The 17,667-nt window shown below is 35.8% G+C and overlaps 1 protein-coding gene across 1 annotated transcript in view; it reads left to right on the top strand.

The window, feature by feature from the left end:
• The window catches only part of ADAMTS19 (ADAM metallopeptidase with thrombospondin type 1 motif 19), a 256,769-nt gene that overhangs the window by 41,550 nt on the left and 197,552 nt on the right, over positions 1–17,667 (top strand). The window contains exons 3-6 of the mRNA XM_045075551.1: positions 5,159–5,324; positions 13,266–13,438; positions 15,440–15,523; positions 16,203–16,360. Coding sequence (XP_044931486.1) covers positions 5,159–5,324; positions 13,266–13,438; positions 15,440–15,523; positions 16,203–16,360 — 581 coding nt within the window. The remainder of the gene's footprint in view (positions 1–5,158; positions 5,325–13,265; positions 13,439–15,439; positions 15,524–16,202; positions 16,361–17,667) is intronic.

Below are 17,667 nucleotides of genomic sequence, written 5' to 3'. Positions count from 1 at the left end.
GTATTTTGTAATTGCAAAATACCGAAATTCTTGCTAAATTGTGAAATCAAAGAATAACATTCAATGACAAATGAACAGATACCACCATATGAGAATATGCATATGATAACAGAAATAAGGTAGGGAACATCTGTTAAACTTAATTTCATTTCCAAATTTTGTGTGAAATGTCTCAAAACATTTAAAATCATTTTGAAAAATCTAAATAAGAGCATTCTGGGAGAAAAGTGCTTATAAGTCTTGCATTTATTTTAGATGGTGTGCTGTATGATATTCACATTCTCTTTTCTTTCCTTCTGAAACTTAAAGGACAATGTTTGCACTAACATGAATGCTGTCAGATTATTGACCCTTGTGCGCAGGGATCCTTGTGCACAGAGGTCAATGGGAAACATGAGGCTTTCATGGTGACAACGAAGACCTCAAGTTTTTCTGTAGTTCTGCTTTAATAGAAGGAATTATCTTGAAAGATACTGACCTAAGCTAGAGCACTTTCCTTTCTTTAGGATAGTATTCTGGTCTCAGATGGAAAACCCTTCCCTGAAGAAAGAACGCTAATCACTTAGTGCTAACTTTGCCCCAGAGTGAGCACACTGTAGTCAGACAGTAAATATGTATTGAATGAGTGAGTCACCATTTATAATTACTCCAACATTTTTTTCCTTTTCAAAAATGGCTTCTTGTTTTTAAAAATGTCTGCAGATAAAGAACCAACAAATAATTACTAGGAAGTGGTTTCTAAATCCTAATTAAAAAAAAAATTTATTTCAGAAAATATTTAGTATGGTCCTATGGGAATACAAAGGTGGATCAGTTTTGATTCTTTGGACTCCTGAGGTCACTACTTCATACTCAAATGTTTGGTGCTTTGATTTCTTGTGGTTATTCTAATTAATAAAATAAAAATCATGGTGAGCATTTATTGAGTGGTTACCCAGTATCACATCCTATGATAAGAGCATTACATGTGCTTGTCAAAAGTCAATGTTCTGCACAGTCTTACAGTTGTGTAGATTAAGTCACTGTATCTTTCTCAAAGTTGCTTAGTAGTATGTTATGAATCCAAATAATATTCAGTCCACAATCTGTTTTTGGAGTCATTAAATTTTGTATGTTGGTATGCAAGTCAATTTTATTTGGTTTATTTTTTTTTTTAGATTATTTATTTATGTATATGACAAAGACACAGTGATAGAGGGAACACAAGCTGGGGGAGAGGGACAGAGAGAAGAGGCTTCCCATGGAGCAGGGACCCCAATATGGGGCTCAACACCAGGACCCTGGGATCATGACCTGAGCCGAAGGCAGATGCTTAAAAACTGAGCCACTCAGGTGCCCCTTGGTTTATTGTTCTAAATCCAACTATACTTATAACCTTTTGAAAGAATGTATCAGGTTATAAATTTGTGATTTAAGGAAACTGAGCATGTTTGTTTGAGATGTTCTTACTGAGCATCATAATACTTATTATTTTCATCATCAGCCACACTATCAGTTGTATTAGTGACCTTCAATACTGACTGAACCTCATAAGAGTAACATATTTTTGTATTTTCACAGCATGCATCAGGGATAAATACTGTGATAGCATCTACTCTCAATCCCTGTGTAGATGTACTACATCTTAATAATTATTATTTCAAGTTTTAAATATTTACTGTCCTTTTTTCTATTAAGGGAAGATTTTTTTGCCTTTCTTGTAATTACTTCAAAATTCATTCTAGTTTTACATCGGAGACAATGAACACATGTGTGGAAAACAATTCATTGGGATTCATATTAAAAATAATTTTTTTGTTTACTTAGAATTTTCATTTATGCCAGAGGTTAAGATCATAATGAGCATTTTATACTATTAAAAACAATTTCTAGTATCTTTTCAGGTATTTGACATTCAGTGTTTTTTGAACTTTAAATCAGAGATTTAAAAAATATGTTTAATACTCTACATTCTTGGCATTCATTGTATGCTAGTCTGCATTAACCATCAAGAATTTGTAAATATGGGGCGCCTGGGTGGCTCAGTGGGTTGGGCCTCTGCCTTCGGCTCAGGTCATGGTCCCGGGGTCCTGGGGTCGAGCCCCGCATCAGGCTCTCTGCTCGGCAGGGAGCCTGCTTCCCTTCCTCTCTCTGCCTGCCTCTCTGCCTACTTGTTATCTCTCTCTGTCAAATAAATAAATAAACATCTTAAAAAAAAAAAGAATTTGTAAATATAACTAAGGCACAGTACTTGGTCTTAAAGAAATTATACTTAATGGGGTAAGATACAGACACATAAGCAATAGCGATTTTGATGAGGAGAATGAAATAATTGCTATCATAAATATAAAAATGACCCATTATAACAGTTTGAGGGAGGGATCTGTTGTTTGATGAATACCTGTTCTGTGTGTGACACTGTCCTAAATTTTTTCATAGACATCTATAAGCCCATGTTATTTTGAGATTAAGAGATGTTAAGTAAAATGTCCAAGTTTTTATACATAGTGCTTGTTGAAATTAGGATTTAAATTGAGGGGTACCAATGAAAAAGTGCTCCATATCACTCGGCATCAGGGAAATACAAATCAAAACCACAATGAGATATCACCTCACACCAGTCAGAATGACTAAAATCAACAAGTCAGGAAATGACAGATGCTGGTGAGGATGCGGAGAAAGGGGAACCCTCCTACACTGTTGGTGGGAATGCAAGCTGGTGCAACCACTCTGGAAAACAGCATGGAGGTTCCTCAAAATGTTGAAAATAGAACTGCCCTATGACCCAGCAATTGCACTACTGGGTATTTACCCTAAAGATACAAACATGGTGATCCAAAGGGGCACATGCACCCGAATGTTTATAGCAGCAATGTCCACAATAGCCAAACTATGGAAAGAATCTAGATGCCCATCAACAGATGAATGGATCAAGAAGATGTGGTATATATACACAATGGAATACTATGCAGCCGTCAAAAGAACTGAAATCTTGCTATTTGCGACAACATGGATGGATCTAGAACGTTCATGCTTAGCAAAATAAGTCAAGTGGAGAAAGACAACTATCATATGATCTCCCTGATATGAGGAAGTGGTGAAGCAACATGGGGGCTTAAGTGGGTAGGAGAAGAATAAATGAAACAAGATGGGATTGGGAGGGAGACAAACCATTAGTGACTCTTAATCTCACAAAACAAACTGAGGGTTGCTGGGGGGAGGGGGGTTGGGAGAAGAGGGGTGAGGTTATGGACATTGGGGAGGGTATGTGCTTTGGTGAGTGCTGTAAAGTGTGTAAACCTGGCGATTCACAGACCTGTACCCCTGGGGATAAAAATATATGTTTATAAAAAATAAAAAATTAAATTGAGGGGTACCTGACCGCTTCTACCATAAGACTGTAGAAGTGGTTTTGGGCTTCCGAGACAAGGTGATATTTTAGCTGGAGAATAATGGAACAATGGAAATTTGTTACATAAAAAGGATTCAAGGGAATTTCTAGGCTGAGAGAAAGTATACCGCCGGTGTCTCTCTCACTTTTTCAACTTTCTATCCTTTGTTCTAGTACCCATGTATTGGTGACTGTATTTTAGAATGGCAAAAGTATACACATGACATCCTATGAATTTTTCCTAGAGTGAGTCCAGGCTTCTCAGGTTGATTTTCTCTACCTAATAAATCTGATCCTTATAAGCCCCTATGAATGAAAAAGCCCCCCAAAAGGCACAAGTATATAATGCATACCTGTTTTACAAGAATTGTCACAGTAAATCTTTTCTCCATTATCCCCATCCCCTCTGTGTGTGTGTGTGTGTGTCTATGAAAGACAAGGAGAGGGAGAAACAGAAGGGGACAACAGACAGAGGCGATGGAACTGTTATTCTAGTACTTGAGGATTTTATTAATGTTATAAAAATTTGATTAAAAAAGTGATGAGTATTTTTAGATTTATTCTTAAGATATTTTGTAACATTGATTCAATATAGAATAAAATGAGATGGCATATTGGCAATCATCTAGTCTTTCTGGAGAGGAGATATAGTACACTTTAATGATTAAAACAAAAGAAAAAGTCTCCTCTGTACTTTTAAGGAAAACACACCTCTTTTTAGTATAGATTTAATTTTTCTTAACATTCTGTATAGAAGAATTACTGTATCTGAAGAAGTAAGTATATTATTACTATTCTAGCTGTATGTGGATCAAATTAAAGTGAACTATACATAGTTTTTATGTAATTCAAAACAATGAAGAACTTTGATAGTAGACTGGGTATGAAAAATGCAGGTTCTAAGGGATTCTTCAAAAACATTGGTTAAAGAGTTAACAGAAGTCAAGTATATGTAGTCAAGTATATTTTATACATGTAATATATACATCACTGCAGAATAAAATAATAAAAACCAAAAAGTTCAAGTCATATGTCTCTGTGGAATATTTTCCTAGTTATAATATAAATTTATATTTTAAAAAAGGAAGGAAAGAAATGACAAGGCTTAGCCTCAATATAATTAAAGGATACCTACTTGTTATAAGTTCTTTTTATTGATAATAACCATATTTTACAGTTTTTAGCTCTCTGTCTACAATTGGCTAACTTTAAAAACATGGCATTATATGACTTGAAACATGCTTGTGTAAGTGATGATTCATTTTTTTCTGTACTTTACTGAGCAAAGGTTTTAAAAATGGTTAGTACATGGTTTCAGGAGTATTTTATATAATAATTTCAATGCAATGTCACCTGCCTTTGGTTTGACATGTTACATGAATCACTTTATTAAATAATGATTGTTGAGAAGTTGGACTATGTGGTACATGCAACTAAAAACCATATTGGTTTTCTGTACATGCCTACATGTAAGTGACCCCATGGGTCTCCCAAAGTGAGCCTTTAACCATTCCAGAATTTTTACTGTGCATCTGTTGCTGGCATCTAGCCTCCCACCCACACAGTCTAAGCCTAACTAAATGAAGTTTATGCTAGTGCAATAAAGTATGTAAAGATGAAGTAATAAAATGGGAGGACAGTTACCTTTTAGTGGCGTTGCTGAAAAAGCTTCACTAGAACGTATGCATATATGTGAAAGAACATAGAGTGTGTGTGAGTAGGAGAGCCTAGAAAGTAATTTATCCAAATAGTATTTCTTACGTATCTTTTTATGTTATATATTTCCAGATGGGATTTATACAGCTCAATGAGGACTTCATATTTATTGAACCACTCAATGATACAATGGCCATAACGGGTCACCCACACCGTGTATATAGGCAGAAAAGGTCCGTGGAGGAAAAAGTCACAGAGAAGTCAGCTCCTCACAGTCATTACTGTGGTATCGTTTCAGGTAATGCCTTATCCTGGAAGGGTTTCACAAATACACAATGTGAGAAGAAAACATTAAGATTTTTTCTCTTCCCTTTCTGTCTGTTCATCTGTCCATCCCTCCATATACTAGTTTTATACTTTTCTCAAAATGTGGAATCTCTTCTGGTCAACAACAATTAAATATATTGATTTTAGACTTCTCTTTTAGTCTTCTGCAAAGTGCCACATTTTAGTATCAAAAAATGGAACTCCAGAGGGACTTAAGAGATTAATATGTAGCATGCCCTCTATCTCTTTCGAACTGTGGAATGTTCCTCATGGTGTACTGTTTACCTCACAGGCATAGACATGACATCAAGAGAATTCCTGATCTCCTAAAACTGAATACTGTGAGCTCATGGCCTTATTTTAGTCCACCTCGTTGAGTCTATCATAATTATCTTTACTTCAACTCGATGCCTCTTCTACTTCTTCCTTCTTCTTGTTCACCTTGCTGTTCCCCTCCTCCTCCTCTTCCTCCTCTTTCTTCTTCTTTTAAGTTTGGCCCAAGTAAAAATCATCTTGGAGGTTAAAATTAACAGTGTAATGGGGAGAAGCGTAAAGATTTATTTCTTTGAGTTTTATTCTCAGTATCAGAATACCTCCAATCTGGACATTTCAGAAGCTCATAAGCATTTCCGGCCATTAAATCCTAGTCTCTGCCAGTTCTGCACAGAGATAAAATGGGGGTGACTGTTTTGTGTGCTTTCTTACTTCCTTTGGCAGAGCTCTCTGTGTTGGCAAGAATGGTAAGGAAAATGGATGATTTCTGTTATGTAAGTAGGATCCGAAAGTAATAGCCAACACTCAGAAAATAATTTGAAGTGTCCCTAGGAAAAATTGTTAGATATCTAATCCAGACATCTCAGTGAATAGTCACAGACAGGAGAAAGATTTCTAGTTAGAATCTGAGGAAACATGAATTTAGAATTTTATGTTATAAAGACATTAAAAAATTGACTTGCAGATTTAAAATTAGGTGTCAGTAGAGTGAGGGCCAAGATACCAATTTGAAAGTTGGTTATAGTATTTGAGGCTAGTTTTGGTCTATGACTTGTGACAATTAGTAACATTTACAGCAGGCATAGGTTGCTCCAATCATTGCTGGCTTACAGTGCTTCAGATTCAGGAAGAACTCTTTCTGTTTTGGTGTATATATCTCTAATTAATCCATGATTTCTGTTTTCTTCCATGAAAACTCATGGTATCAGTCTGTATGGCAAGCATCTTCAGAGTGGATTAAGTAGATATCTGTGCCCCTCTATTCATTCATTTAGTCAGTTTAAGTAAGACATATCCCTCTTCTCTCTTCAAAGAAGTATATAGACACCAAGGAGATAAAACTGCTGAACAGGAGTCATAGTGTTATGACCAAGCCAAATAAAGTCTCTTGTGTCGATGAATGACAGCAGCAACACCTTGAATTTAGTCCATTTAAGGAAAATGTCTTGTATGAGTTATACTAAAAGTCTACGCTGTGTGACTTCCAAATCGGAGTAAGTTCCAGCTATTCTAACTACCATGAACAGGATGACACAAAGCAGGCTTTGTGTGCCATGGTGCGTAGAAGAAAGATTTTTAGAAAATTTTTAATTTTAATAGGTTTACAAAGCATAAATAAACAGTTACTATTTGGCAAACAATGCTCATGAAGTTTCTTATTGTGTTTATTTTGAAAGCATGACGGTTCAGTATTAATTGACCAAACTATTTGGGTCAGGCGCTTGCATGCAAGGAGTATTAAGCTAGCAATTGGGTGATTCACCGAGTTTACCTATTTTCAAATACTTTTTAAATTTAGATCTAGAATTTTAAAAATGGCTTTAAAAATAGCCATATGTAAAATAGAACATTGATTTACTTATACCAATATGTCTAATTGTAGCTCTTCCCTTTTTACTTCAGATCAGGCTGATGTGTTAACATATTAAACCCTTGATTCCTTGATATCAACCCTTAAGCCTTGATAAACAGCTTTGGATAATGTTGCAGTATCTGCCTTCCTGCCTAGGAATGAAAAAGTTTCCTTGTATTCAAATTGGTCCTTTTACTAGTCTCCTTTATCATTTTAATGCCTTTTTAAATTATGTTTCTATGTACTGACTTCATGAATATTTTTTTTCCGAACAGGAAACCTTACCTTTAGGATGACTTTGTTGTGTCCTTCTATAGAAGATAATACAGAGAAGGCACATGAGGTTGAAAGCCAGAGACCCCCCCTGGATCCAAGGCATAGCTTTGGTTTCATTCCAGCTCAGTACTCCTTGTCAATTCCCGTAAATTCTTTCAAAATTTTATTTTAGTATAGTTGCCACACAATGTTATATTAGTTCCAAGTGTGCCACATAGTGATTTGACACTCTACATTATTCAGCACTCATGACAGTAAGTAGTTACTTTCTGTCACTATACAAAATCAGTACGTTATTATTGACTATATTCCCTATGCTGTACTTTGCATTTATTTTGTAAAGAAGAAGTTGGTACCCCTTAATCCCCTTCCCCTACTCTACCTATTACCCCACACCCTTTTCCTCTGGCAGCCACCAGGTCATTCTCTGTATTTATGAGTCTGTTTGTGGGGTTTTTTGTTGTCGTTGTTGTTGTTGGTTGGTTGTTGTTTTCTTCTGTAGATTCCACAAATATGTGAAATCATATAGTACTTGTCTTTCTCTGTCTGACTGACTTATCTTAGCATAATGCCCTCTAGGTCCATCTATGTTGTCACACATGGCAAGATCTCATTCTTTTTTATAGCTGAGTGCTAGTCCATTGAATATATATATAACATCTTCTTCATCCATTCATTTTTCCATGGACACTTCAGTTGCTTCCTTATCTTAGCTATTATGAATAATGCTACAGTAAATATAGGGGTGGGTGTGTCTTTTCGTTTTCATTTTCCTTGAGTAAATACCTAGCAGTGTAATTATTGGGTGAGGTGGTATTTCTGTTTTTTAAGTTTTTGTGGAACCTCCATACCGTTTTCCACTTTCCAAGCTCCATAGCTTCTCTGTTTGTAACACAAGCACTGCCAGTCACTTTGCAGAGATATAGAGCTAAATGGCGCAACTCTTACTCTTAAGAGGAAACCAGTGTATTATTTTAGACAAACTAGTAAGTGAGTAATTATACTGTAGTATGATAAGGACTCTGACAGGTTCAGTACACAAGAAACCATGCATCTGATATTGGGGTCTGAGCCGCAAAGATCAAGTAAAACTTATCTTGATTACAGACGTACATCTCTGAGAGAAAGGAACAGAGTGTGTGGGGATTCTGATAATAGACTTCGGAGTCTCTGCCTGTGTTCACAAACTTATGCTACCACTTTGTAGCTGTGCGACTTTAGAAAACTGACTTTCTCTCTCAAAAGCTTCGTGTACAGTAGACGGAATGGGGATAGCGATATCTGGACCTCAGAGCTCTTGTCAAAATTAAATGAGACTGGGACGCCTGGGTGGCTCAGTTGGTTAAGCAGTTGCCTTCGGCTCAGGTCATGATCCCAGAGTCCTGGGATCGAGTCCCGCATAGAGCTCCTTGTTCAGCAGGGAGCCTGCTTCTCCCTCTGCCTCTGCCTGCCTGTGCTCGCTTTCTTGCTCTCCCTCTCTCTGACAAATAAATTGATAAAATCTTAAAAAAAAAAAATTAAATGAGACTATGTCAGACGGTGAAAAACTCGTGTGAAGTTTTTAGTGCCTATTGTCAGGCAGGGAAGAACATTTCAGGCAAAAGGAGAAATGTGTGCAGAGGTAGGAAGGCAGGAGACAGCATCAGCGTAGGGAGCTGAAGCCAAATGGCTGCAGTATGGACATGAGATACAACTCTGGAAAGGTAGTCATGAACTGGATGATGAAGGGACTTCATTATATGTGCTGTGATAAGGACTTTATAGGGGAGCAAAAAGGTTTAAAGCAGGCAAGTGACATTAGTATATATTATATAACATTTTAGTAAAAACTTGTACGTCTAGGACTCCCTGTTGCAAGGAGGTTTGTAAAACTGAAGAACACCGATCAATTTGAGCGGGACATAGAGATCCCCTCTATTCTTAGAGCTAACTTCAACAGAAATGGTTTCCATATGTCATCCTTAACTGTTGTGGAGACTACTGTCACTATGTGTAGGGCATTACGGAGAGCGCACATTGAGCATTGGTGACCACACATTTTAAAATTTCTTCACTAACTGGAAACGTGTGCCATCAACTTTGTTGTTTTCATGCATGCATATGGGTAGAAAATGGTCTCAAGATTTGGGAGATGAAAAACAAGCTTAGCGTTGTTGATGCAGACAATGAGGCCATCAAAGAACGCAACTTAATAAAAAGATTACTTCAATATGCATGATTCATACACAATGGTTAACTTGTATGATGGAGTCTACCATTTAGTTGAGATTGTTAAGAAACATTCTAGGATATTCCATGTAATCTATTTAAATGTAACTTGCAAATAAGAGTGTAGCACACTGGCAGATTAGAGCTAGCACAGCTGCCCCTAGCTGGAGTAATAAAGGAAACAAACTTTTTTCTCTGTTTACCATTTCTTTTTACCATTCTTGCTATAGTTCAAAAGTCCCCCCATTTTATAACTCTCCCCTTGGTTTCTTCTCATCTTATTTTTCTTACATTTCTGTCTCTTCTGTGGGCATATCTTGTTCCATATGTACATCCCCTAAATATAAGCATTTCCTCGGGTTTCCTCCTTTTCTTTCTGTTTCTCGCACCACACGCTTTCCCAAGGGTGATGTAATCCAAACCCATGCGTTCAACCTCGCTTACACACTGATTAGTTCCAATCCCCAGTTTGACCTCTCCTGTCAGGTGCTTAGTCACCAGTACTCAGCTATCTCTTAGACACTTCAGACTCAGTCAGTCTAAAATGGAACCCATCATCTTCTTTCCCAAATTCCTCTGCTAATATCCTCTGCCTTCTATCTACCTAGTCACTCAAAAATAAAATCCAAACAACCTCCCACCCACCCCTGCACAAACCAAAACAAATAAAAACAGCAACAAAGGAGAATAATTCTAACAACCTCCCTTTTCTTCCCCTAAGTCTGATTAATTTTATTTGTGATGATGTCTGCTTTCTAATATTTTGCCTGTCTTTTCATCCTTTGTCTTCCTACCGTTGCATGATTTTCACATACAAGGTCAGTGACGTATTCCTGTAAGAGAGCTGCATATATACTTTCCTCCTATAGTTAGTTTATTTGGTGTTGACCCTGCCAAGACAAGTCTTTTCATCTACTTGTAGGAATACCCCCTACTAAATATTGTAAGTATATAAAACAATATACTAACTGTGGATAGGTTTGTGATTATGATTAGAAAAACTACAAAATTCATTTCTAATTGTCATAGACCTCAAGATAGAGATAAAACCAATTTCTTATGTTGTCTTTCATCAAGGTTTTTGGTTTTAATCACTAAATATGGATCCAGTAAGTACACTTCTAACTCTGTGTTCCTGTTGCAGAAGGCTACTGTTGTTTTTGTCCTTGAGTATCATCATGTTTCATGATATAATGTTTTTTTAAAAAAAATATCAAATAGGGCGTGTTTGCATTTGTTTTTATAACACTTTTGTTACCTTAGTTAACAAATTCTTTCTGATAATTTGGGTAGTACTGTTCATTAAATAGACTTTAGTCTGGGTCACTGCTAGTCAGAAAAGGAGAAAGTGTAAATAATGACGATATCTCAGAACAGTAGAGTTTCCAGCAAGGGTGGTGGGATCCAGTTCTTGTTAGATTTCAGAAATAACTCAGTCAAGCCTAGAAGACAGTAATAGAAGGAAACCAGTGGTATAAAAATTCATGGTATAAATTAATCCTGGCACCATAGAAAGATGTTGGAGGGCAAGAAAGGTAGAATAGATAGTCTGCAAAGTAGAATGGAATAGTCTTGAATTGGATTGACAAGCCATGGCTTCAACCTGGAACAGGACTCAAGGAAAGCAATTTATCAGACGCTACCATGATGGACTAGAACTGTGAGTTCTTTGAAATTCAAAACAAAGTTAGGGACATCCAGGAAGACATGGCCAACTGAACACACGTGTTTATCTCCACAGGACTCTACTAGACACCCATGTTTACTTTTAGGGATTCTGTTAAAATTATAGTAAAGATTATAGTAAAGATGTTGGCTCCCAAGTACCAGTTCTAGAAAAGAGGTGATAAATAAATAGCAAGGAACAGAACAGGTTATCAGTGATTTAACCATGCATTGTGGAGACGGTTGCCCAAGTGTAGAAATTTATTAAGACTAATTCAGTTGTACGCTTCAGTGGCCCCATGTGTTGTCTGGTACATATCTCAATAAAGCTGTTAAAATAATAAATTCCTTATTGAAGTATCACATTCATCTGTATGAATTATGTGTCCAATGGCTGAATTTTCCCAGAACGAAGATGAAAATATCCCAAAATTTTCCCATGTAGTTAACACTCAGATCACAATATGGAAAATATCAGCACCACAGATGTCCCAAGATACTTAACTGTCCTGACTTCTAATGTCACTTCTTTCCAGCTTTTGTTTCTGTAAATGGAAGCTTACACCACCTACTTTTCTGTAATTGGCTTTTTTGCTCAGCATTATATTTTTGAAGTTCATCCATGTTCTTGCACATTGCAGTTGTTGATTCAGTTTCCTTGCTCTGGAACATTCCAGGTCTGGAACATTGTATGAATGAATAGGCCAAAATGTTTTCATCCATTATATTATTGATGGATATTTGAACTATTAAAATACTACTGTGAATAATTTGTACATGTGATTTGCATGCATTTTGGAGGAATAAATATGTTAGATCATTGGTCATTGGATATGCAGGTGTTCAAGTTTAGTGGCTACTGCTAGCCAATTTTTCAAAGTGTTTATCCTAATTTAAACTCTCAGCCTGTATGTGTATAGAACTTCTATTTCTCCCCACATTCTTGTCAACACTTAATATAATCATCTCTTTATTTTAGCCATTCTGGGGATTTTGGGTAATTTAATTAATTGTGGTTTTAATTTGCATTTCCCTGAAGACTAATGAGACTGAGCACCTTCTCATATGCTAATTCGCTATTTGGATGTCTTTTCTTGTGTGTGAGAAATGGCTGTTCAAGTCTTTTGCCAATTTTTCAGTTGGGTTATCTGTTACTGATTTAGAATAGCTTTTAATTTATTATGGAAAAGTATTGTAACTGTCTTCTCCCACTTGGTGGCATGCTTTTCATTCTGATAGTGGCATGTTTTAATAAACAAATTTTACATTTTATGCACTTAAATGTATAAATATGTTTATTTGTGGTTACTGCTTTTAGTTGGCTCTGTTTGACGAATCTTTATTTCCCTGAGGAACTTCTACTGTGGGATCCTGATGGAAGACAGAACCAAGTCTTTTGTAACCCATGCATAATGTTTTAGTAATTAAGGGTCTCTGCCTGAATTGAGGATGTGTGAGGCAATCACTTAAAGCAATTTCTGCAAGTAGACCTTTATTTTGTCACTAGTTTCAAAAAGAAAATTGTGATTTTTTTTTATTGGGTTATTTTATTTACTCTGGGCTAGAAATTTGACTAATGCGATCTTATTGTAAGACATGAACAACACTAGATGTTACTGTTTTTCAGTTTATAGATGAGGAAACCAAGGCTACCTGAGTGATGTTAGTTTCCCAAGTGGCAGAGCTAATAAATGGTAGATGTCTGGTCTGTTTGATTCCAAAGTCATGCTCCAAAGCCAGATGCCCTTTTAGATTTCATGTTTTGGGGAACTTCTTTGTTTTTTGCTCACTACTGTATTATGATCATCATAATTTGATATTCAATAAACACTTTTTAAAATTACTGAAGAAATAGAAAAATTTTTATTCACTTTGCCAATATGGAGTTACGCTAGAAAATCCATTTCTCTGTTGCAGATAAAGGAAGACCTAGATCTAAAAAAATAACAGAAAGTGGAAGAGGGAAACGATATTCATACAAATTACCTCAAGAATACAACATAGAGACTGTAGTGGTTGCAGACCCAGCAATGGTTTCCTATCATGGAGCAGATGCAGCCAGGAGATTCATTCTAACCATCTTAAATATGGTAGGCAAACTTTAAAGTGCGCTTGGAATTTTTTCAAGAAAACTCTAAGGAAGAAATGTGTGAGTATAATGACATTCTTTAAAAATTAACTCATTACTGTTCCTTTCTTTCAATTGACATCAGTTTAAAAAAAAAAAAAAGATGCTTTGAGTATGCCAAATTGCTCCATCTCAAAAGATATCAAAATAATAATTCACATCTTCTAATAAAAGAAACCATCCTTATTGTTGATTTTGATGTGGCAAAACTATTTTCTTCTGTCTTTTCTTTCTTTGTTTATGCCCTTCCTTTCATTCTCTTATAAAAGGGCATTTGCTGAAATTAGAAATGTTAGATTGTTTTGTATGCATGGCCCCACCCAAAGTACTATACGTTATGAGGTGGAACAAAAGGGAGGCTGGTAATCCACTGAGCTCTTACTTAGGTATGTAAAATTTGATGTCAGATATAATACTAGTTTATGAGTAAAGCTTAATAGCAGTTAGCTCAGTTTTTAATCAGCTAGATCACACATAGCTTAGTTCAGTTAACAATTTCTGGACTGCAGGGGCGCCTGGGTGGCTCAGTGGGTTAAAGCCTCTGCCTTTGTCTCGGGTCATGATCCCAGGGTCCTGGGATCGAGCCCCACATCGGATTCTCTGCTCCGCGGGGAGCCTGCTTCCTCCTCTCTCTCTCTTCCTGCCTCTCTGCCTGCTTGTGATCTCTGTTTGTCAAATAAATAAATAAAATCTTTAAAAAAGAAAAAAAATGTTTTAAAAAAAAACAATTTCTGGACTGCAAAAATCTAGTTTATACCTAGCATCTTACAGATGTTTACCACCAAATGAATCCTTTGACTTAATTGCCTACCCTGTTGGTTAAACCTCCTGCAAGGCAGAATTAGAAGGTTGGAGTGAAGCGTGGTTCTTAGGGGAGAATGAACATAAATAAAAGCCAAAGGCAGATGTCCATTTATGATTCCAGTTACCATGTAAAGCAGGTAGGAGCCCCTGATTCAAGGATAAATATATGATGTTTCACAAAACTCCATTTTTACTGTTTTTGCTCATTTTTACCATTTGGCTTACTTGAGTGGTGAACAGATTTTCCCACCCTTCTGTCATTTCTATGTTCAGCTACTTCCAGAGCACTCGCCAACATTCTGGTACCGGGTAGACTAACATAGCCTACCAATTTCAGTTTCTTCAAAGTAGTTCTAGATCTGGAATTCCAATTCTAGATTTGGTTTTATATTCTATTACAAATTAAGTAAACACTAAATCTTACCAAAAAAATCAAGGTACCACCTAAAAATCCAGCTGGCTTTCCAGCATTGCTACACACACCATCCTTTGGGAAAAACAGTTGTAAATGAGGATCTGATACCATTAATCAACAGTGGCCTGTGAGCTTGTCTTCCTGGGTAGCATTGAAGAGAAGAGCTTTGAAAACCTTTTCCTTTTTGGCAGCTAGCTTGGGGAGAAAAAAAGAAAAAATACTCCAAGGAACGAATAGGGAGGTGTCATAAAGCAGGCTCAGTTTTCAGGACTGTTTCTCAGAAGAAAGGAGGACACTGGCATTTTGTCAGTTTCTAGGGTTTTTGTCATTTCTAGGGTTTGGTTACTAAAATGCTGTCTTCAGAATTGTGAAAGGCCTACCTTCCCTCTGTATCCCACAGAAATGCCTACAGAGTTAGGTTGTGATGAGTATCTCAGAAGGCTAGGTCTAAATTTCTTGGTATTTATAATGAATTACCTAAGTTATTCTTGCCTATTAAGCTAATTTTAAAATTACTTAAATGTTTTTAAGTTGGGATATATATATATACATATATATGTATGTGTGTATATATATATATATGTATGTGTGTGTATATATATATTTTATATATATATATAAAATATATATATATATATATATATATATATGTCAAAATTGAGATTTCTCCCATGTCTGGGCTTTAAGAAATATAAATTTGATTTTCAGTTTTATTTCAGGATTTTTATTTTTATTTGTTTTTAGGTTTTTAACCTTTTCCAACACAAGAGTCTTGGTGTGCAGGTCAATCTTCGTGTGATAAAGCTTATTCTGCTCCATGAAACTCCAGTAAGAAAGTCTTGAGTTTTCTGTCCTATTAAGTGGGGTGAGAAGTTTTGTTCAGGCACTTTTAAGTAAAGTGAATGTGAAGAGTATGCTTTTTATTGACTTGAAAACCCAGAAATATCCACGAAATCCCTTAAACTATACATGAAACTGGCCTTTAGATTTGGTTAATACCTCGGTTTTATTCTAAAAATGGAACGTTCTTAGTTTCCAAGGTTCCTGACAACAAACCTTAACTTTCCAAGATGTAATTTTTAAAAGTGATTTTTAATGACAGTTTTATTTTCTTATTTAAACCTGTATTTTTGAAACCTCTTCTTATCTGTAATTCATTTTAGAATGCATTACATACTTTTTCAGTATGCTGCTTAACTAGAATTTTGGAAAACATTTGTTCTTAAATTGTAGAAATAATTAAGTTATTTAAGTCTCAAAGTTCCACATTCTTAATTCACCTCTCTTCTTTTTCAGAAGAGCATGGAACATATTTTGTAGTTATTGTACCCTCACAAAGTATCAAGATTTTTAGCTCAGGCTAAATTAATTCTGAATGTCTTCCAGACTCTAATTAATGTTGTTATGGTCAGCAGTCTGCTTTAGTAATTCATGAAGTCTCCTCAGTTTTTAGTTTTTGGTATATCTGAAAATAATTTGCCTTAAAGTAAAATATCTTCTTTTGCAGGCAGATCTATACATTGGGCACCATGGAGAGAAGATGCTAGAGAGTTTTTGTAAGTGGCAGCATGAAGAATTTGGCAAAAAGAATGATATACATTTAGAGATGTCAACAAGCTGGGGAGAGGACATGACTTCAGTGGATGCAGCTATACTTATAACAAGGTAAATTTTCCAAAGCCAATTAAATGACATTCTTAATTCGATGGCTGTGCTGTTAATCGGATTAATTTCTTCAGGGAATGCTTTTATTCCAGGTTTTATGTTCCAAAAAACTTTTGGTATAATGATTTTTGTCATCTCCCTCAATTTATTATAACTGATTTCTGAACAGGCATATTTTGGGTGGCATATTGACCAAATTTTTCACTAGGTAATTCAGAAAAGATTTTTACCCTCAATTTCCAATATGAAGACAAAGCCTTTGGTGATGATAAGTGAATTTTGGTGGAACTGCAAAATGATGAACTTTCACCTACACTGTGTGTTTTTCAGTCATCACCGTATGGATAAAGCACCCATTATGTTAAACTCTGCAATTAATAAACTCTCTGGTACTGTCTGAGGAAAAAGTTTCAATTAGATCTCTAGCTAATTAATTTTTGGCTGCATTGTGAAAGTCTATACCACTAACACACATTTGTAATGCAGCATTAAGGGTAAATATAAAAAGGTGAAATAAGGAGCAACAATATACTCTATATGAGCACTCTATGGTATAAATAATAAATTTCTTGCTTAGAACTACTAAAAATGAATAGTAATTCATTATTCTCTGGCAATTTAATTTTAGTATCAATAGTATCAACATTTCATATCACAGAATACTCAGTAACATCTAAAACATGATTTTCTGTAGTGGGTATATTAATTTCATGATAGTTTCTTGTTGCTGAATTATATAAAAACTATCTAATGATAAATACTTTATAAAGATGAAAAAAATACACATATAAATTCAGTGCAATCAGATTTTTATGTCCAGCTATGTAAGTGGGTCTGCTACTGGACTTATACAATAAACCATGATAAAAACGGAAGAATATTAATGAGGCAAATGCTTTAGTCAGTGGAGCATGAGCTATAACATACTGCAATCTCTGAAAGAAGGAAAATTTATTAAGTGAGCCCCACAGTCAACCCAGCTTTTTGCAAGGACAATTCTTTGGTAAAACAAGCTGGAATCTAGGTAGAGCACAAGTGGTCCTGCAGAGGGTACCAGAGATGAGGGTCCTATGCAAGGAATGTTACCAAGAGGTCCATGTGCAGACCATCTGTGAGTACTTTGCAAGGCTGGTGTAACTATATAGATAGAAACTTTCCAAAAGCATCAGAGTGCTACAACTATGGAGGTTAGATTTTTAAAAGATACTAGGAGTTGAATAGATTCAGGCCACAAGAGTAAAGCAAACTGATTAATACATTACCATCACTCCTAATATTTAGCTGAGAAAACAGAAAGGCTGAGCCTT

Source organism: Mustela putorius, unplaced genomic scaffold (genome assembly GCF_011764305.1).
Source record: "Mustela putorius furo isolate JIRA1106 unplaced genomic scaffold, ASM1176430v1.1 tig00000145_pilon_pilon_pilon, whole genome shotgun sequence".
Taxonomy (NCBI): Eukaryota; Metazoa; Chordata; class Mammalia; order Carnivora; family Mustelidae; genus Mustela; species Mustela putorius.
This window is presented reverse-complemented; position numbering and strand designations above follow the sequence as displayed.